This window comes from Typha angustifolia, chromosome 10 (genome assembly GCF_048772165.1).
Source record: "Typha angustifolia cultivar Huaian chromosome 10, ASM4877216v1, whole genome shotgun sequence".
Lineage (NCBI taxonomy): Eukaryota > Viridiplantae > Streptophyta > Magnoliopsida > Poales > Typhaceae > Typha > Typha angustifolia.
This window is the reverse complement of record NC_133248.1, coordinates 4,827,789-4,849,965: the sequence shown is the minus strand read 5'-3', so window position 1 is coordinate 4,849,965 and position 22,177 is coordinate 4,827,789. Positions and strand designations below refer to the sequence as shown.

The 22,177-nt window shown below is 38.0% G+C and overlaps 1 protein-coding gene across 1 annotated transcript in view; it reads right to left on the bottom strand.

The window, feature by feature from the left end:
* LOC140769374 (ABC transporter B family member 26, chloroplastic-like) overlaps positions 1 to 16,195 on the bottom strand; it is a 55,992-nt gene extending 39,797 nt beyond the window's left edge. The window contains exons 1-2 of the mRNA XM_073110066.1: positions 15,606 to 16,195; positions 13,440 to 13,564 (exon numbers count right to left, since the gene is read on the bottom strand). Of these exons, the coding sequence (XP_072966167.1) occupies positions 13,440 to 13,564; positions 15,606 to 16,067 (587 nt within the window). The 5' untranslated portion in view covers positions 16,068 to 16,195. The remainder of the gene's footprint in view (positions 1 to 13,439; positions 13,565 to 15,605) is intronic.
* Between the last annotated feature and the right edge of the window lie 5,982 nt (positions 16,196 to 22,177).

The following is a 22,177-nucleotide window of genomic DNA, read 5'->3' as shown; positions in this document are numbered from 1 at the left end:
CTAAGGGAGAAAGGAATGGGATTTCAAACATTCACCTAAAAATGATTTCACATCAAGGTTCTCAAAAGAACAAAATCAAATAATCTTTCATTAGCCTCAAAAGAACATATAATAGGTCTATATATAGATCTACAATAGAATTAAGCAAAAGATACCATACATAGTAAATAAATAAAAGGCACCTCAAATAAATAAAAAATCATAACCAAATCCCTAAAAAGGGGGATAATCAACTGTCGGCGCCTCATACGCTAGTACACACACCATTGAGTTATATTAGTGATGTCCGCATCATTCTCCTCATGTGGGAGAGACCTTGACCCTGATAGTGAGTGCTCTGCTCCTCGGGTGGGAGAGAACCCGAGCCAACCCCTTTTTTTTTTAATTCGGGTTCGGGTTCGGGTTTGGATTTTGGATTCACAGACCTGACCCGAACCAATTAAATTAGATGGGCTGCGGGTTAGCCCGCAGCCCACCATTTTCTCGGCTGGGCCAAGGCCCAGCCTGATTAGTTCTATTCTTTTGGATTGGGCCGGGCCAGAAGTAGCCCAGCCCAATCCAATGGGTAATTTAACCCATTTTAATTCTTTTAGTTTTTTTTAAATTTTAGAAATATTGATATTATTCAAATTAAAAAATTTATTATTAATTATTATTTATTATTAAAGATGGTGATTTTTAGTACGTGAGCTAAAGATTTGAGATTTCGATTGTCTTACCTAAACTCAGGTGAGTGAGTTCACTCACATATTTATTTTTATTATATTTCATACCTTTGTCAGACCATGTAATTTTTTGTGTGCAAGTTTATTTATTTCATCCTTACGTGCAAAAAAATTAATTGTTACATTTTCTGTGTGCATTTAATCATTATACTCAATGCATCACCATACTTCGTGCAAATATTAAATTTAGTGAAAAGAAAAATGAGACTAGTATTGGTACGACTTAGAGAACAGTCCTGGTATAAATCGCTTGCGATTTTTCGTGGTGACTCAAGTCTATCTGGAAGTCCAGGGAAAGTCTTAAATCAGATCACTGCGGTGACTTTCTTAGGTGACTCTGGCGGGATTAGGGAATAGTCCTAGGATGAATGAAAAATTTCTAAGGTGACTCTAACTTCTCTCAACGATTAGAGGAAAAGACAGAGTATGTTGATCACATGGTGATATCATCTGATGACCCTAACCGAATCAGCTATAAAGAAAAATCCAAAACGTCATCTCGAGATCACTTCTAGTTGATGTGGATCCACAGGGTTTAGACCCATTGAGACATATGACAGTATAAATATTGGAAAGATGTTAATATTTTAAAACTGTGCAAGGTTACAAGTTGTGACTCTATTATTATCATTGTCATTATTTAAAGAGCATGCCTAATGCAAATTGTTATCTACATTGTTGATTTTAGTTTTTTTTTAAATTATCTGGTTTTCAAGTAGATTCCACTCACTGAGCTATAGTTGTTGGTTCATGGATTCTTTTTTTGTATTTATTTATCTATCTCATATAATAGTCAGCAAAACGACTAAGATGTACCCGGACTCCACCTCTACTTAGGATCCACCTATTTACTTTTCCGTTCTTTTAGATTTTATGCTTTAGATTAAATGTGAATTTTATTTCGTTTAAAGACTCAAAAACAATAACATTGTTTTATGTTTATTGCAATTAGTTTTAAATTTAATAAAGCAAATCTTTATTTTATTCATTTATTTTGCCAAATCGTACACGTAGAAAGTATTAATAAGGCTTCGTGTATCTCAAGCATATTGAGATGCATGGTCAGTCATGATTCTTATTTCGGGTCGTGACAATGTTGGTATCAAAGCCTAAAATTTTGTCATCCTAAATCACCTTTAGAGTTGTGTGGAGATCCGGTGGCATAAGCTCAGATTCGTTATGAAATTTTTATTATATTCAGTAAGATTATTCTTATCTTATTTATAAATTTTGAAGGGACAATATGTGTACGCATCGTCGTCGACGAGGAGCTGCGGCCCAGAGTTTATCTCCTGACAGGAGTAGGGAGCAAAAGTCAGCTCCTACTTAAGCACCAGCTCTTGCACCAACTGCTATTCCTGGTTCGGGATCGGAAACTGCTTCTACCCAAGCTCCTACTCCTATCCAAACTTCTACCCCTGCCCAGATCCCCACTCCTGCCCAAGTTCCTGCTACTCATACAGTGGTATCAGTGCTACAGACCCTTCTTCAGGTCATTGGAGGACAGTCATCGCAGACACCGACTACATCAGAGTCAAGGCCACTTAGTCTAGATAGGGGTACAGTGTTTGAAAAATTCTTGAAGGCATCTCCACCTGTCTTTAGAGGGACTATTTGTCACGACCCAAAATAGGAATCATGACCGGCCATGCATCTCAATATGCTTGAGATGCACGAAGCCTTAATAATACTCTCTACGTATACGATGACAAAATAAATAAATAAAATGAGAATGTGCTTATTTAAAATTTTATTACTAATTGCAATCAAAATAAAAACAATGTTAATGTTTTTGAGTCTCTAAACTAAATAAAAATAAAAACTTCTAATCTAAAGCACAAAATCTAAAAGAGCGTAAAGGTAAATAGGTGAATTCTAAGTGGAGGTGAAATCCGGATACATCTCGCTTAGTCGCCCCGCTGACTATTACCTGAAATAAATAAACAAATACAAAAAAAATAATAGAACCCATGAGCCAACTATAGCTCAGTGAGTAGAATCCACTCGAAAACCAAATAAATTTTAAATCATGTTAATGCTGAATAAATTAAACTAAAAGCAACAATATCCATCACAATATGCAATAGGCATGCTCTCTAAATAATAACAATGATAGCAATAGAGAGATGTCACAACTTGTAACCTTGCACATTTTTAACATATTAATATCTTTTTGATATTTATACTGTCATATGTCTCAATGGGTCTAAACCCTATGGATCCATATCAACTAGAAGTCACCTCGAGATGACGCTCGGGACTTTTCTTCATAGTTAATCCGGTTAGGGTCATCAGAGGGTATCACTATGTGATCAACACACTCTGTCTTTTCCTCTAACCGTTGAGAGAAGTTAGAGTCACCTAGGAATTTTTTTCATTCTTCCTAGGACTGTTCCCTGACCCCGCCAGACTGGCCTACGGGCTAACCTAGCCCACCAAACTTAAGTGGTTCGGTTCGGATTTGTGGATCCGAAATCCAAACCCGAACCGAACCCAACTTAAAAGGAAAAAGGGGGTTGGCTCGGGTTTCACCCGAGCCCAGCCAACCCCTCCTTCCCTCTCGCGGCCGATGCGAGAAGGTGACTGAGGGAGAGGGTGACCGCCAGCGACCCCATCACGACCACCCTTCAACCTCTCCTCTCCCTCTCTCTCTCTTACTCTTTCTCTATCGTCCTCACGAGGTGGAGGAGAACTTATCACCGACAGTCAACGCGGAAGCCAACGCCGATCGGAGCCACGAGGGCCCCGTAGAAGACATCTCTGACACCAGGCTTGGAGCACGAAGCCTCCGGTGACAATGCGGTTGCGACTCGAAGCCACCGGCCGGCCAGATTTGCCGACGAGGCCGAATTCCGCGAATTAGGTAGTTCTGATTTACCTATTTAAATTTAAATTAAACTAGAGGGATGAGAGAGGGCTCACCGGGGAGGAGTGTGGTGGTTCCAATTTCTTCCGGCGGTGCTCCGACGATCCGATCCCACAGCGACGACTCCGACAATGAGGAAGAAGCGAAAGAAGGGAGGAAGGAGAGAGAGAAGAGGGCTGGGGGGTTGAGGAGAGAGAGGATTAGGGTTATTTTATAAATTAGAAGAAGATTAAATCTAATCCGATTTGGATTAGATGAAATCCCTTCTTTTCTGCGCTTCGCTGCGTACCGGAGAGGGAGAGGGGAGGGGCTGCATGTGCACCCTCCTCTCTCAACCCAAATTTTTTTTTTTTTGTTCTAACAACTATTCCCAGCAAAAAGGAATTTCGTCCTCGAAATTAAAATGAGTGTAAGGAAAAGATAAAAATAATACCGTAATAGACGCAATGAAGATTGAGGAAATAGCTCTGGATGCTTTTCCCTCATTTAATCTTCACGCTCCCAAGTTGCTTCCTCTGGTTTGTGGTTTTGCCATAAAATCTTCACGAAGGAGATTACCCTATTTCGAAGAGTTTTTTGCTGAGTCTCTAGAATTTCCACAGGTTGCTCTTCATAAGATAAGTTTTCTCGGATTTCCAAAGGCTCGAAATCGATCACATGGTCTGCACTAGGCACATACTTTCGCAACATAGATACATGAAAGACATTATGCACTTTAGATAACCTAGGTGGCAAAGCTATTTGATAGGCCACCTCTCCAATGCGCTCTAACACCTCAAAAGATCCAATAAAGCGAGGACTCAACTTGCCTTTCTTACCAAACCTGATCAATCCTTTCCAAGGTGACACCTTTAGGAAAACCATGTCACCCACTTGAAACTCAAGATTTCTTCTCCGATTATCAGCATTGCTCTTTTGACGGCTTTGAGCTGCAAGAAGCTTTTCTTTAATTTTGACGATTTTCTGAGTGGCATCTTGTACTATATCAGGTCCCAATAACTGTCTTTCACCAACCTCGAACCAACAAAGTAGAGATCTACATTTCCTACCATACAACGCCTCGTAAGATGCTAACCCCAAACTCGAATGATAGCTATTATTATATGAGAACTCCATGAGTGGAAGATGATCATCCCAATTTCCTTTCCATTCCAAAGAACATGCTCGCAACATATCCTCAAGGGTTTGAATAGTCCTCTCGGATTGTCCATCAGTTTGCGGGTGATAAACTGAACTGAATCTCAATCGTGTGCCCATAGCTGAATGAAGGCTCCGCCAAAATTTAGAAACAAAACGAGGATCTCGATCAGATACGATAGACAAAGGTGCGCCATGGAGTCGAATAATCTCTCTAATATAAAGCTGTGCAAGGCGATCTAAAATATAAGTCATACGAATGGCCAAAAAGTGAGCAGACTTAGTTAGTCTGTCCACGATCACCCAAATTGCATCATGATTTAATCTAGTGCGGGGAAGTCCCGAGACAAAGTCCATAGTCACATCCTCCCACTTCCACTCCGATAAAGGCAAAGGCTGTAACATCCCTGCAGGCTTTTGGTGCTCAACTTTGACTTGCTAACAAGTGAGACATCTGGCCACAAAGTTTGCTATGTCCTTTTTCATGCCATTCCACCAGAAGTTTTCTCGCAAATCTCTATACATTTTTGTGCTGCCTGGGTGGATACTGAATCCTGAACTGTGAGCTTCTGACATAATTTCATTCTTTAACCCCTCACTAGCTGGGACGCAGACTCGATTCTGATACTTGACTAGTCCTTCATCTGATCTCGAATAACCAGGAGCTTCTCCTTTAACTAATCCTTCCAAGATCTTCTTGAGGTTGGCATCCTCTAATTGAGCAGCCTGGATGCGATCTAAAAGTGTAGGTTTGACCACTAGCCGGCTACAAATAGCTAATCTCTCTGGATTTGATGTTACTTCAATCTTCAGGCGTCTAAATTCTTCAATAATACACTGCTGACAAATAAGTGCTGATAAGTGCCCCTCTGATGATTTCTTGCTCAAAGCATCGGCTACCACATTTGCCTTCCCAGGATGGTAATTGATATTAATATCATAATCCTTGATTAATTCTAGCCACCTGCGCTGCCTCAAATTAAGTTCTTTCTGAGTGAAAATATACTTAAGGCTCTTGTGATCAGTGAAAATTTCACAAGATTCTCCATAAAGATAGTGACGCCAAATCTTTAGTGCAAAAACCACCGCAGCCAACTTAAGATCATGAGTAGGATAGTTCATCTCATGAATCTTAAGTTATCTAGATGCATAAGCTATCACCTTTCTATGCTGCATCAAAACACAGCCGAGACCTGTCGGGATGCATCACTGTAAATCACAAAATTGCCACCCTCTGACGGAAGTGAAAGGATAGGAGCTGAAATCAATCTCTGCTTGAGTACTTGGAAGCTATTTTCACAATCATCTGACCACTCAAATTTCACCCCCTTTTTGGTGAGGTGAGTAAGTGGCAAGGCAATCCGTGAAAATCCCTCCACAAACCTCCTATAGTAGCCTGCCAATCCAAGAAAACTGTGTACTTCAGATACTGAAGTAGGCCTCGGCTATTTGCTAACAGCCTCTATCTTCTTTTGATCCATCTTGATTCCATCCTTGCTGATTATATGTCCTAAGAACGCTACCTCGTCCAACCAAAACTCACACTTCTTAAACTTGGCATAAAGCTTTTCCTTGCGAAGAATTTGAAGTATCGTCCTCAGATGTTCCTCATGTTTTTCTTTGCTCTTGGAATAGATCAATATATCATCAATGAATATCACAACAAACTGGTCCAAAAAGGTTTTGAAGATCCGATTCATTATGTCCATAAAAGCTGCAGGTGCATTTGTAAGACCGAAAGGCATCACTAAGAACTCATAATGGCCATAGCGAGTCCTAAATGCTGTCTTTGCAATATCTTCATTCTTGATCTTCATTTGGTGATAACCAGACCTCAAGTCGATTTTTGAGAAGACCTGAGAGCCTTGCAGTTGATCAAAAAGATCATCAATCCGGGGTAGTGGATACCTGTTCTTCACAGTGACTTTATTTAACTCCCAATAATCAATGCAAAGACGCATCGATCCATCTTTCTTCTTTACAAATAAAACTGGTGCTCCCCAAGGTGATACACTCGGACGAATAAAACCCAAATCCAGCAACTCTTGAAGTTGGGTCTGCAACTCTCTAAGTTCTGCTAGTGCCATCCTGTAGGGTGCCTTTGATATTGGTTCAGTGCCAGGGAGCAGATATATGGTGAAGTCTATCTCTCTATCGGGTGGAAGACCAGGTAGATCTTCTAGAAAAACATCTGGAAATTCATTTACCACTTGAAGTTCATGAATCTCCTGCTCTGCACACTCCACGCCCACTACCGATGCCAAAAAGCCCGGGCATCCTTTCTTCATTAATCGATTTGCTTGGAGTGCTGAGATAATATTGGTCGTAGGAATCTTTCGCTCACCCTGGAAGAAAAATTCTGGCTTCTCCGGGATAGAAAATGTGACCCTTTTCATTCTACAATCCACTATAACATGATGTGCAGATAACCAATCCATACCCAGTATAACATCAAAATCATGCATGTCTAGACAAATAAGATCTACTGGAAGTTTCTGACTGTCTATCTCTACTAAACAAGATCTGCAGATAAGATTTAAAAGTACGGTCCTCCCTATGGGTGTAGTCACTGCTAGATATGATTCCATAATCTCAGGTGCAATAGATAATAAGGAGAGAAAATCAGGTGAACCAAAAGAATGAGAGGCTCCAGAGTCAAAAAGAACTTTAGCTGGTATGAAAGAAATAGATAATGTACCTTGCACCACGGATGGTGAGTGCTCAGCTTCTTCCTGGGTCAAGGTATAAATTCTTCCTTTATTCTCTGGCCTCGCTCCTGGGTTTCCGCTACTTGCTGGAGGCCTATTGTTCGCTGTGCCAGACTGGGACGGCTGATGCTGTTGATCCTGCTGAGAAGTCGGATGCCATCCCCCACGTGGTGCTCTGCAATTGTAGCAGTTTCGTGGTGCTCCATTGCACCCAACACTAGACGAATGTGAGCGTCCACACCTCGTACAATTTTTAGGCTGACTCTGTTTGGGACCTCTCCCAGAAGGGTTTGGTCCACTCCCGACCCTCAAGGGCTGTCCAGACGACTGACCACCTCCTCTGTTTTCCTCCTGGTACCTCCTCAACTTCTTCTGTGGATGTTGCTGTTCTCGTTCTTAGCGAAGCTCCCCAATATTTCTTTCGGCGAGGAGTGCCTTAGACACCATTTCTGGAAGTGTCTGACACTGGAATAGTAATATCCTATCTCTGATGGCTGGCCGCAACTTACCCTCGAAGAAGCTAACTTTCTCTTCCTCGCTCGCTGCTATATGTGGAACAAATCGCAACAGCTCGGTGAACCTCGCCTCAAAATCCATCACTGACATGCCTCCCTGTCTCAGCTCAAAGAACTCATCATGCTTCTTCTTCTTTAATGCCCGAGGATAGTATTTCTCAAAGAAAATCCTTTTAAAGTTTCCCCAAGTCAGCTCCTCTCGTCCAATGTACTGGCACTCAATCATCTGCCACCAATGCTCTGCCCAATCCTCAAACATATAGGTCATCAAAGCAACCTTTTGATCCTCTGAACAATCCAATACTCGCAATATCTTCTCGATTCGCAGCAGCCATGCCTCCGCTTCAATCGAATCAGTGGTCCCTCTAAAGGCAGGCGGAGATGCCTTTAAAAAATTTTCAAACACTGTACCCCTATCTAGACTAAAGGGCCTTGACTCTGATAGGGCCGGAGTCGGCGATGACTGTCCTCCAACGGCCTGAAGAAGGGTCTGTAGCACTGATACCACGGTATGAGTAGCAGGAACTGGGGCAGGAGTGAGGATCTGGGTAGGTGTAGGAGCATTTTCTGATCCCAAACCAGGAATAGCAGTAGGTGCAAGAGCTGGCGCTTGAGCAGGAGCCGGCTCTTGCTCCCTACCCCGGTCAGGAGATAAACTCTGGGCCGTAGCTCCTTGACGACGACGACGCGTATACATATTGTCCCTTCAAGACTTATAATGAGATAAGAATAATTTTACTGAATATAACAAAAATTTCATGACGAACCTGAGCTGATGCAACCGGACCTCCACACAACTCTAAGGGTGATTTAGGATAACACAAATTTAGGCTCTGATACCAACATTGTCACGACCCAAAATAGAAATCATGACCGGCCATGCATCTCTATATGCTTGAGATGCACGAAGCCTTAATAATACTCTCTACGTATACGATGACAAAATAAATAAATAAAATGAGAATGTGCTTATTTAAAATTTTATTACTAATTGCAATCAAAATAAAAACAATGTTAATGTTTTTGAGTCTCTAAACTAAATAAAAATAAAAACTTCTAATCTAAAGCACAAAATCTAAAAGAGCGTAAAGGTAAATAGGTGAATCCTAAGTGGAGGTGGAATCCGGCTACATCTCGCTCAGTCGCCCCACTGACTATTACCTGAAATAAATAAACAAATACAAAAAAAACAATAGAACCCATGAGCCAACAACTATAGCTCAGTGAGTGGAATCCTCTCGAAAACCAAATAAATTTTAAATCATGTTAATGCTGAATAAATTAAACTAAAAGCAACAATATCCATCACAATATGCAATAGGCATGCTCTCTAAATAATAACAATGATAACAATAGAGAGATGTCACAACTTGTAACCTTGCACATTTTCAACATATTAACATCTTTTTGATATTTATACTGTCATATGTCTCAATGGGTCTAAATCCTGTGGATCCACATCAACTAGAAGTCACCTCGAGATGACGCTCGGGATTTTTCTTCATAGCTGATCCGGTTAGGGTCATCAGAGGGTATCACCCTGTGATCAACACAATCTGTCTTTTCCTCTAACCGTTGAGAGAAGTTAAAATCACCTAAGAATTTTTTTCATTCTTCCTAGGACTGTTCCCTAACCCCGCCAAAGTCACCTAAGAAAGTCACCGCAGTGATCTAATTTAGGACTTTCCCCTGGATTTCCAGATAGACTTGAGTCACCACGGAATATCGCAAACGAATTATACCGAGACTGTTCTCTAAGTCATATCAATACTAGTCTCATTTTTCTTTTCACAAATTTCAATATTAGTACGAAGTATGGTGATGCACTGAATATAATAATTAAATGCACACAGAAAATTAAACAATTAAATTTTCGCACGTACGGATGAAATAAATAGACTTGCACACAGAAATTGCAACAATTTAATTTTTACACATAAGGGTGAAATAAATAATTTGCACATAGAAAATTTACATGTTCTGACAAAAAATACGAAATACAATAAAATAAACATGTGAGTGAACCCACTCACCTGAGTCTAGGCAAGACAACCGAAACCTCAAATTTCTAGCTCACGTACTAGAATTCACCACCTTAAATAATAAATAATATTCAAATTTTTAATTTGAATAATAACAATATTTTTAAAATTTAAAAACCAAAAAGAACTAAAATGGGTTTAAAATTACCCATTGGATTGGGCTAGGCTACTGCTGGCCCAGTCCATTCCAAAAAAATTTTAAATTAATCAGGTTGGGCCGAGGCCCAACCCAAAACTAGGTGGACTGGGCTACGGGCTAACCTAGCCCACCAAACTTAAGTGGTTCGGTTCGGGTTTGTGGATCCGGAATCCAAACCCGAACCGAACTTGACTTAAAAGGAAAAAAGGGGTTGGCTCGGGTTTCACCCGTGCCCAGCCAACCCCTTCTTCCCTCTCGCGGCCGATGCGAGAAGGTGACTGAGGGAGAGGGTGACCGCCGGCGACCCCATCACGACTACCCTTCAACCTCTCCTCTCCCTCTCTCTCTCTTACTCTTTCTCTGTCGTCCTCACGAGGTGGAGGAGAACTTATCACCGACAGTCGACGCGGAAGCCAATGCCGATCGGAGCCACGAGGGCCCTGTAGAAGACATCTCCGACACCAGGCTTGGAGCACGAAGCCTCCGGTGACGATGCGGTTGCGACTCGAAGCCGCCGACCGGCCAGATTTGCCGACGAGGCCGAATTCCGCGAATTAGGTATTTCTGATTTACCTATTTAAATTTAAATTAAACTAGAGGGATGAGAGAGGGCTCACCGGAGAGGAGTGTGGTGGTTCCAATTTCCTCCGGCGGTGCTCCGACGATCCGATCCCACAGCGACGACTCCGACGGTGAGGAAGAAGCGAAAGAAGGGAGGAAAGAGAGAGAGAAGAGGGCTGGGGGGTTGAGGAAAGAGAGGATTAGGGTTAATTTATAGATTAGAAGAGGATTAAATCTAATCTGATTTGGATTAGATGAAATCCCTTCTTTTCCGCGCTTCACTGCGTACCGGAGAGGGAGAGGGAGAGGGAGAGGGAGAGGGAGAGGGGAGGGGCTGCACGTGCACCCTCCTCTCTCAACTCAAATTTTTTTTTTTTTTTGTTTCTAACACTATTGATCCGATTGAAGCAGAGGCATGGCTGCTGCGAATCGAGAAGATATTGCGAGTATTGGATTGTTCAGAGGATTAAAGGATTGCCTTGACGACCTATATGTTTGAGGATCGGGCAGAGCATTGGTGGCAGATGATTGAGTGCCAGTACATTGGATGAGAGAAGGAGCTGACCTAAAGAAGGAGCATTGGTGGCAGATGATTGAGCGCCAGTACCATGGACGAGAGAAGGAGCTGACCCAATACCATAGGTTGTCTTTGCATCTATATTCGCATCAAATATTCATGACATACATAAAGAAATCAGAAACAGAATTGCTCAAAATATTTGAGCTGATCTAAAAAGGATATTCAAGGAATTTAATATTGGAGACTATGTGATGGTTCGGATACATCAGAAATAGTTCCCTCCTAAAACTGTCAAAAATTTGCATGCACAAAATGCCGAAACTTTTAAAATTCTCAAGAAAATCAATGATAATACTTATGTTCTAAATCTACCTAAATGATTTTAGTATCAATTCTACTTTTAAAATTAAGGATCTAGTAGCTTATAAATGTCCAAATTTTACTCCAAATAACTCACTAACTAGTGAGCTTACCAATGAGCCTATTTATGAGAGACCCTCTTTATCGTCACTTCCCAATATTCCACCTAACACAACAAACGGAATTGATTAAATTTTAGACAATAAGATTATTTTAACTAGAGAAGATGAAACCCAATAGTATCTAGTACATTAAAAAGGATGGCCTACTTCTGATAACATGTGGCTTGATCTCATAATTTAAAGAGGCATCACCTCAATATTTTATAGCATAATAAGAGTAGTAGAGCAACACATTCGACATGGTCAAGTTCTCTCCCACCCGGGGAGAATGATGCAGGCATCACTGATAGGACACAATGGCATACGTACCAGCACATGAGGTACCAATAGTTGATGATCTCCCATATGGAGATTTTGTTATGATCGATAATGTATTTTTATCTATTTAGAATGTCTTTTGCTTATTTCCTATTTAGGGTGTATTTTACTTATTTTCATTGTAGGTCTACATATAGATCCATTGTATTTTTTTCTTTTTAAGGTTAATGAAGATTATTTGATTTTGCTCTTCTTTGAGAAAATTAGTGTGAAACCATTTAAAGAGTGGAGGGGTGAAACTCTATTCCTTTTCTCCCTTTATTTTCTCCTCCATTCCTTCTCTCCACCACGTTTTGCATCACATTAATAAGTGAAAATTACTATACACTTGCAATTCCATGTTAGAACTCTCTAAGGGTGTGTTTAGACAATTGGAAGCAAAAAGAGAAAGTGACAACTTTCTAAAAATTTACCATTTTATAGTGTTTGGATGAAAAAGTTGGAGTGAGAAGTTCCTCGACTTCTCTAAAACTACCCAACTTCTCTCATGTCACTTTCTCTTCAAAAGAAAGAGAGGCAAAGCTCATTCGAGGCCGTAATCATCCGCGGAAAACTCCTATTTCATTTCCTCCATCTAAGCAAGTGCCCTACTTTGATTCCAAAGATGTTGGTCAACCATTGATTTAGAGTGGTACTTTTCACCTTTTTATATACTGCACGCCGTTATTTATTATAATAATTACTCATTTTCACTAAATATTTCTAACTTTTACCATAAATTAATAAGTTACTAGAAATGACTTCACTAAAAAATTCCACAACTTTTTTTCCTCCACCTCTCATCACCCAAATACACCCTAATATGACACAAGTATTATATTTCTTATCTTATTCCTCCTCTTAGATAAGCCTCCTTTCACATTCTGGTCCACATTAACCATATTCAAGACCTAAGTAAAATTTACTAATTATTTTTTCCAGTGGGTTTCTACTTAGTACCACCTATCTATTAGTTACTCAGTTACAAAAGAAAACCAGACTAAAAGATGTTGTTACACATGAACATACTTCAGAAAAAATGCTATATAACGACGGAGTTAATCAGTTCAGGATAATTGCGTAAAGCTCTTTGCTTTGGAGTTTTTCAAGAAGAATGCTAGTCACATGTCTGAATCTAGTTATAAAACAGTGACTACTTTAGAGGTTAGAAAACCAATAAGGTAAATATTTCACATTCTAATCATAACCAGGTCAGCAAATAGAGTTACATCATGGAGTAGATAAAGAAACAGAAGATCAACAGATGCTACAAGTCATGCTACAAAATGGATTCAAGATAATGAAAAACTCTCGAATCTTGTCTTGCAATTTTAAAGCCTAATGACTGAATGCACTTCAGTGAAATATGTTGCAAATGGATAGACACAAAATGGGGCTAAGATATTGCATTTTAGGAATTGACAGGGAAAGGACACGAGGACGTAACCTGCATATTCCGGATGTCAAACACAAAAGAACTAGAATCCTTGCATTGCCATAAAACATCCTTCCACCACTTTCAGCAGAAAATATTGATGCCGCTAAGAAATGTGGTATTGATATCTCCGAGAGCTACAATTACCAGACAACTGTTTACCTAGTGCATTACACTGAAATTTCTAAAATAATATGCTAACCAACGTACTGTAGCAGATTTTCATAGACAAATATTGAGTATTTGAGCTCTACATGGAACTAAATTCCAATTAGAAAAGAAACGCTAAAGCAAAACGCAATGCAAGTTATAAGTTTGACCTTGGTTTCAGTTTCTATTGGTCTTTTGGAGCTAATTTTGGTTGTTTCACAATTTTCAGCAAATGTCAGATTTGTTACCAAGATAAAAAAACCTATAAACAACATAGGAAACATAAGTTTCACATTAAGTGAAATATAGCTCATTTCACGTTCATCTCATTAAGACATAAGAGGGGCATTCTAATGCACAATGCTCTAGCCAATGTGGGTCTAATGAGGAAAAGATCTACATAGATTTGTCCCCCACTATTGTACGAGATGTTTTCATGCCTCAAAGCCTAGAACAAAGGTGCATGGTATAAAGCATTAGCATAAACTAGTTCTTTATGTTCAACAAGAAATTACAAAAATAAGTAATGGAATAAAGAAGCATGTTTATTTCCATTCTTAAATTCTAAATGTACAGTGTCATTATTAGAAATTGAAAGAAAGTGATATGGAATCTAGAACTTAGCAATGGCAACATGAAGGAGGAAAGGGGAATGATTTTGTTTTGAGCTGGATTTGGGTCAGTCCCTACTTAAACTCAACCTGAAACCTTATTAATTAAATTAGTAGGATTCTGGCAAGGTTCGGGATCAAGCCCATGACAAATCAACCTGATGTGAAACCCAATTTGACTAAGTTAATAGGGTTTGTGGCTCCGGTTTGTGTTAGTCAGATCCAAATCTCTCTCCCTCTCACCATAGCATTATAGTATTTTTCATGTCATCATTAACCTTCAAGGAATGTATCACCTACAAGCACAGTGCGGGACAACGCATGAATCTAAAATATACCTAGTTATTTGTCTCATATTGGTTTTACTGATATACTTTGGCATATGGAAGGGTAAGTCCCAAGTTCCTTAGCTTGTTGAATGTCAAATAAGACGAAGCTCCCACTAGCTTCAGACTTGTAGGTCATCCCTGTAATTTGGTAAAACTGTAAAAGATCTTAAATAAAAACTTCCCTTGGACTAGTTATTAGTTATAGCACATACCAAGATGTCTGTCAAAGAAATAAAGATAATATTTTTCGATTTGCACAACTAAAATGAAAATATTTTGATTTTCGTCAAAGGAGCTTTTAGAGTAACTTCAAATCATGATTCATGCAAGAGTAGTAGACCTGCACAGTGTTGGATGGCACATCAATCCAAAATTAACTAGTTCTGCAATATTTTTGACATTTTTGTCCAAGTTTAGAAGTTAATTCTAACATCAAAACAGTCACCTCCAGCTGCACTTTGCATAAATCAGTACCTAATTTTTCTGTAGGCTATATACTTGAAAAGTATTTTCTATTGTTAGTCCTTATATTCTGCAATATTTTTCCTTTATGTATCCAACATTGAATTAGTATTAAAGCTAAATAACGTAAATCAGTTCGGTATCACATCCACACTGTCCTAAATCAATGACAGTTAAACAGGGCAGACCATATTATGATATATGAAGCGTCATATTTCTGTTGTCATTGTGCTCAGTATTCAAGAGACACAACTATTCAACGAGAATATAAATTGAAGCATTAAGAAGGTCTGAAACATCATAAGTAGAATCTCATGTAACTTCTTCTGCCTAGTCTCAGTATCTATGTGGGACAGACTGGGCGGCTGTTTATACCAGTGCCATTGTTCGTGCACACATATATTCGTATATATTCTTCACCAACATAGTCTGAATCATAATATAGAGGAAGGGCATGCTAACCAATTGAATGCACCAAAAGCCTTTCATCTAGATAATGTAATTTTAGCTATGCTAAGTTTACCATGAATTTTATACATTAGACAGCCTCAATCTATTCGCCCATCAATACAAAAATGAACCTGATACCAATTCAGCTTCAATTTAAATTTGAAGAAATTACGTACCGCAGCGCAAGCAAGAGAAGCGAAGGCCACAAAGATGACCCATCGGTCCTTAGCCACCAACACCCACATCCGGTGGAGCGCGGCCACCACGGATATGCTTCTCTTCCTCCCATCGTCGCTCTGCTCCTCCTCGTCTTCCAACCTCCACCAGCTCCCGCCGGGCAAGACGGACCGCAACCTCTCCAAAAATCCCGCATTGCTTTCTCTGTTTCTTCCACCTCCCGATTCTCCACCAAGATCTCGTCGGAAACCGAAGCCATCGAGGGAAAGAGAAAAGGAAGAGGAAGACGATCGGAGAGGACCGAGGCGGCGGAGGCGGCGACCGGAAGGAAGAAGGAGACGGGGAGGGGATTGGAGGAGTTTCTTGGTGGTGGTTGTCGTGAGAAGAGGAAGATAGATTGGGTAAGAAATGGAGGAGAAGGGGATGATGCTAGAAGTTATAATTAGGACGGGGGAAGGCATTGTTGAATAATAGAGCTTAGTCCTGGATTGGATTGGATTAAAACACTGGACGAAAAAAAGCAGCGCAGTGGGAATCGAATAGAATGGAAGCAGTTAGACGCGGACTTGCGCCTTATGGATGTGTGGAGAGAGAAGGTATAAGCCGTGATTTATCCTATCCAACTGTATTCCTTCCCATTAACGAGGAGAGGTGTTCGCGTTGCATCTCATCTTGTGATAACGGTTAAAACGGGAAAAAATTCTGCTACGGGGAAGAAAATTGAGTTTTTCTTCCAAGCTACGTGAAAAATTAATTCACACTATTCAAACTATTTTTCAATCTACTACAAATTTTTGCCGGCTCAACAAATTATTACCTCGGACAACAATTTTTTACTTCATTAATCGCTGCACCATTATCCTACAAAAATATCAAGGAAATCAATTTAGACGATATATAAATCAAAGTGATTCATAAAAATATGGCATTCAGCCAGTTTCTACATAAAATGTTTTTCGATTGAAATCTATCTCTTGAAGTGATACTTATGCATCAGATTCTAAATTATGCGCCAAAATTTCTAGATTCAAACAAGGTGAGTCTAAACAAATAATATATATCAGTTTCAAAATCTCTGAAACACGAGTCTAAACAATGAAGAAAATATTACCAATAATACATTCATTAATGGATCAAAAAATAATATCAGAAAGATATTGAACAAGGTATATGAAAAGTGTAACTTTCTTACTAAGAAAATAAACAAAGGAAAAGTGAGGAGTTTTTGACCAAACTAACTTTATGTTAAAATGTATTTATCAAAATAGATAGCAAAACTTAAATACTAAAATGAGTCTATTTTATTACTATCCTAACTAAAATGCTTAACTGTTAAATATTTCTCTAACCAAAGACTTCACGATGCATTATCTAAAGCAATTCAATAAAAATACTAATAAGATTACTATTTTACTTTTAAAAATAATTATTTTATTAGTATTTTACTTTTATATGAGAAATTTGTGCGAGTTCAAATATAAAGAAAAGATATATTTTCAATAGTAAGTAATTAAGAAGACAAATCCGTGCAACTCGTCGATATTATTGCATCACAGGTAAACGAAGGCTGACACTGAGAAGGAAAGAAAATATATTGAGACAATATGGCTGGCACTAAAAGGAGAGAAAATATATTGATGAGACAACATGAGCAAATGTGGGAGAGCGAACAATATCCATCGACAAAGTTCATTAAAATATCCAGAGAGCAAACAATATCCAAAAGAAGTAGGATATGTAGAAAAACATGACATCTCAGTCAATAGAAAATGTATGCATATTGACACCGAAGAAGATAAGATTTAAATAGTAGATACATCAATGGATCAAAAAAGGACTCAGATCTGAAATTACTGTGAATCTGAGAATTATTTTAAAGATTCAAATATAGTTTCTAAATGTAGTATATTATTTTGCACCGAAAAATAATATAAGAGATGAGACACTATATTATACAAGAGCTCTCAAAACCTCTCAAAACTATATAGCGAGAGTCCTATAAATAAACTTGTAAACCATTGTAAACAAACTTCAAGAAATTGAAGATACTCGCAGCATATGAATCTGCCGTAAAACCAAAATAATCTTTAGCAAAGAAAAATTAAAGGCAACCATATTAAACCTAAAACAAAACAAAAAATATGAGGAAACAGTAAACAAAACTTATGAATGCTTATTAATTCAGTTTATCTCCTCAATCTCTTTGTCTCTCTCCCTAGTGTTCCTATTATCTAAGTAAGTCTTCTCTCTTGCCGCCCTCTCCTCCTAGTTGTTCCCTTTCACCACGATGATATTTTTTCTTATCGTATGAACCCTACTAGGGCCATTGCCATAGCTATAGGTAGGGGCGAAAATGGATCAGTGTTTAATTTGATCTGACCACTACCTAACTCACATCAAACTGGATACGGGTCAAAATAAGCTACCCAATCTAAGTATGGATACGGATACAGATACAAATATGGGTCACAATTTTAGAAAAATCTAGATATGGATCCGGATACAATTATAGTCTTTTTATTTAAATTCGGATATGAATATCAGATATCTATTTACCGGTATCATATATATAATTTAGTAAAATCCCTACCCTACCTGATCCATTAAGATATAACCTTCATTCCCTCAGCCCTATCATCTCTCTCCCTCACTCTCTTCGACCTCTTCAGCCTTCACCCATCGGTTGTCGTCTTTGCCGAACGACGCCTCCGTCTCGCTCCGACAATTCTCCCTCTTCACTCGCCGGTTGTAGCCTCCACCCAACACTACCTCCAACCTTTCTTCACCCCAATAACATTCAAATAGTTGGTCATCAACAAAAGGGCCTCACAATTCGGCAACCAAAATAGAAAAGCTCCCAATTACTAAATAGAATCCTAAAACAATCTTATTCAAGCACACGGGGGACACATTCATCAAAGGCGGCACTGATAAAGCAAGAAAGAATTTTTTTTTTAAATTTCTTTGCTTTGTTTGGGATTCCTCCCCTTGTCGATTTAAGAAAATTAGGGAATGGTTAAATCAAGAACATATGTCGTCTAAGCTACCTCCTTTCAATTTCAGGACAATTTAGTTGTCTTCATCCTTTCCGACCACCGAGAGCGAAAGATCTACTCTTGACGCCAAAGATTGTAGTAAATTTCTGGTACCCATTAAATGTTCTAGTCTTATTCTCCTATTCCACCATAGCTAAAGAATAATATCATCTAGGCACAGTAACTCGCTTTATTTCTGAGGAGAGACAAATGATATCCTCTGGCAACAATAGAGTGCTTTGTCTCTACGGAGTAAGGAGATAGATAGTAAGTACTAAAAGTGGCAAGCAAACCGATGCATGAAGTTATCTCCTTTGTTCGAACAAATTTAGGCAAACAAAAATGTGTTATACGGAGGAGAGGTGGGATATTATATTTAGTAGTCGTTAAATGTATTTTTCAATAATATTGGGCACTCAAAGCTTAGGATTATGGTATCCTAAGAATATTTTTTTTGATCTTATTGGTTTTTCTGATGCAGATTTTGCCAATTGTCAAATTAATTGAAGAAGTACTAGTAGCTCTTATGAATTTATTGGGCATTCTCTTGTATCTTGGTTTAGAAAAAAAATTAAAATTTGGTAGCTTTGTCTATGGCCGAACCAACAATTATAATATTTTAGATCTTATTTTTTAATATTCTTATTAAGTGTAATAATACAAATACAATCAATTTGAATAAAAATCCCATTCAATATTTTAGAACTAAACATATTAAAATTAAACATTATTTTATAAGAGATTATGTTCAAAAAAAGTGATATTGAACTTGAATGTTTTAGCACTGATTATCAATTAGTATATTTTTTACAAAACTCTTAATGAGGATTAAATTTTTCTATATTAAAAGAGGAATTCATATGTTAATCCTCTTGAAAAATAATTTTCAAAATGTGTTACTTATGAATATATGTTATCTTTTAATTTTTTGCACATATATAGGAGGAGATATTTTGTTTAAATTTAATTCTTATGAATATCTTAATATATCCTGATGAATTAGATTCATGTTTTTCTTGTGCTTAAATGTTGTCACATATCTATATGCCAATCATTTGAATTTTTTTTTTTTTTTGGTATTATATCAATTTTTTTTTAACTTGTTTTTTTTTTCTTTTTTGTTGATTCCAAAAAGGAGAGAAATATATTAGGATTCATGCAAAAGGATGATATTTAAATATATATATATATATATATTTACGTGTATTGTTTGTCATCATAAAAAAAGGGGAGATTATTAGCCTTATGGTTTTAATGGTACACTATTTGATTTTGATGTTAACAAATAAATAGATTAGCTACATCATTTTAATGATACCAAATAAGTTAAAATAGTAATTATCTTTTGAAAAACTTTTTCTCTTTAATGTAAAAGCTGAATTAATTCTGATCGTGTGTTAGTATTTCGGGTATAATTTTTAATTATTATATGATATTAATGTAATTCATTTTGATTTGAAAAGAAGACTCATTTTGTAACATCCACAACCAAAAAACAAAAAAAAAAAAGATCATGCACGTGCCCAACACATGCCTGCATAAAGTTCGCTAAAATAAATAATGCAAAATATGCATTCGAACATGATCGGTGGCATTCAAACATGGATGGAGTGCGTTCGAACGTGCTTGTGAACGCCTATATCAGGTTCGCAAATATAGAGAACGCAAAATATGGGTTCAAATGCAATCGGGAGCGTTCGAACGCGATCGACGAAAATCTACTATTTTAGGGTAGGGTTAATAATTGTCATTTTTGAATTGTTTGGTTAGCCTCTAAAAGTGTAGATGGCAACCATAGAATTATTATTGAATGAATTGAGTTTTGCCCTTGTCTCCTTCGTATTCTTCTCTCTCGTTCTCTTGTTCCCCGACGACGTTGCTTCTAACTCCTTTCAACCAGCCACTCACCCTAGTCCCTTAGGAGCGGTCCACTCCTCCCATTTCTTCCAATCTATCTATCACTTTGCCCTAACCCTACCATTACCCATAACCCTTCCACCTCCACGTACTCATCGGTGCCATCCCATTATCGTCGGTCCACCACCCTCCACCATTACCAAGAATCTCGTGCCTCCATCCACGGATCCAAAGATCATCCAGCTTCAGCAGCGGCGTCGCCTCACACCTCTCCTTCACCTCGTTCCATAGTAGAAGTGCCACTCCTAGCTTCCAGGCTAAAGCTATTCCATTCGCAAGGCAACAGTATGTTCCATAGAAAAAGTGCCTATAACACCCCCGCTGGGCCCAAGCACGTGCACACCCATACGCCTACATGGCACGCGTGGTGCATGTGATAGGACGGGTGGAGCCCATCACGCACAAATACACCTATACTCAACATAATCCATCTTAGAGATAAATTATACTATCAATCAAATAAACTTACTAACATATAAATATTCAAGTCTATAATAATATACACTAGACTACTATATAATCTGGCAGGACCTACATAGAACACGACAAACTATCAAAATATAACTAAAACTACTAATACACGAATATAATATAATCTGACATGTATTATACAAAATTATCATCTAATACGATAGAAAATAAATATCCAATAATGGTACAACTCAATATCTATATAAATTATCTTATATACCATCTCGCATCTATAACTCATCTCATCTTTACTCTAAAATATCTCCTTAGGATATCTCAAGTCGCTACCGCGTATCACATATTTAGGGGGTTAAAAAAAAATAAAGAGAGTCATGAGATAAAGGCTCAATGAATAGATTTTATCCGAAATCAGTGATACCAAATAGAGAGTAAATCATGTACTAGATAATATGAATCAGAAAGAAGCATGATGTCATGTATGAGCATGTATAAAATTATTCTCGATAATATATATATATATATATAGAATCAATATTATCTCATGAATGGGTTTATTATGTTCTCAACCAAAAATATATCTCATGATGAAGTTATAATATAACATTACCGAATATATCAATATATGATATATAACAATCATAATCCAATGATATTTAGCCACATCAATGATGATGCATGATGTATGCCAACCACTTAATCACACATGTCAGAGTTAAATATAATCCACATATTTCTCATTATTATAGTCATTCGTCTCAACTCTGAATATCAACCACTATGTCGAATTATGATACTCAACCCCAAACTCGAGCTCAGAGCATACTCTAAGGATATACCTTGTCATACCCTAAGAATATCTCTAGAGATAATCATACCTTGCCAAACGCTAAGGGTATCTTAAAAGATAATCATACCCTATCATACGCTAAGGGTATGTCAGTAAATAATCATACCCTACCATACGCTAAGGGTATATTAATGATAGTTGTACCCTCTCATACGCTAAGAGTACAACCATCAGTTATCACCATATTCTATCATACGCTATGAGTATGTCCAGTACCAGTCCGAACTAAATACCATTCCAGTCATCACATCACATACACATGTATTTCATGATTTTCTATATATGATAGATCATATGCATATATTCAGTAATACAACAAACTATACAACTCAGGAATTTA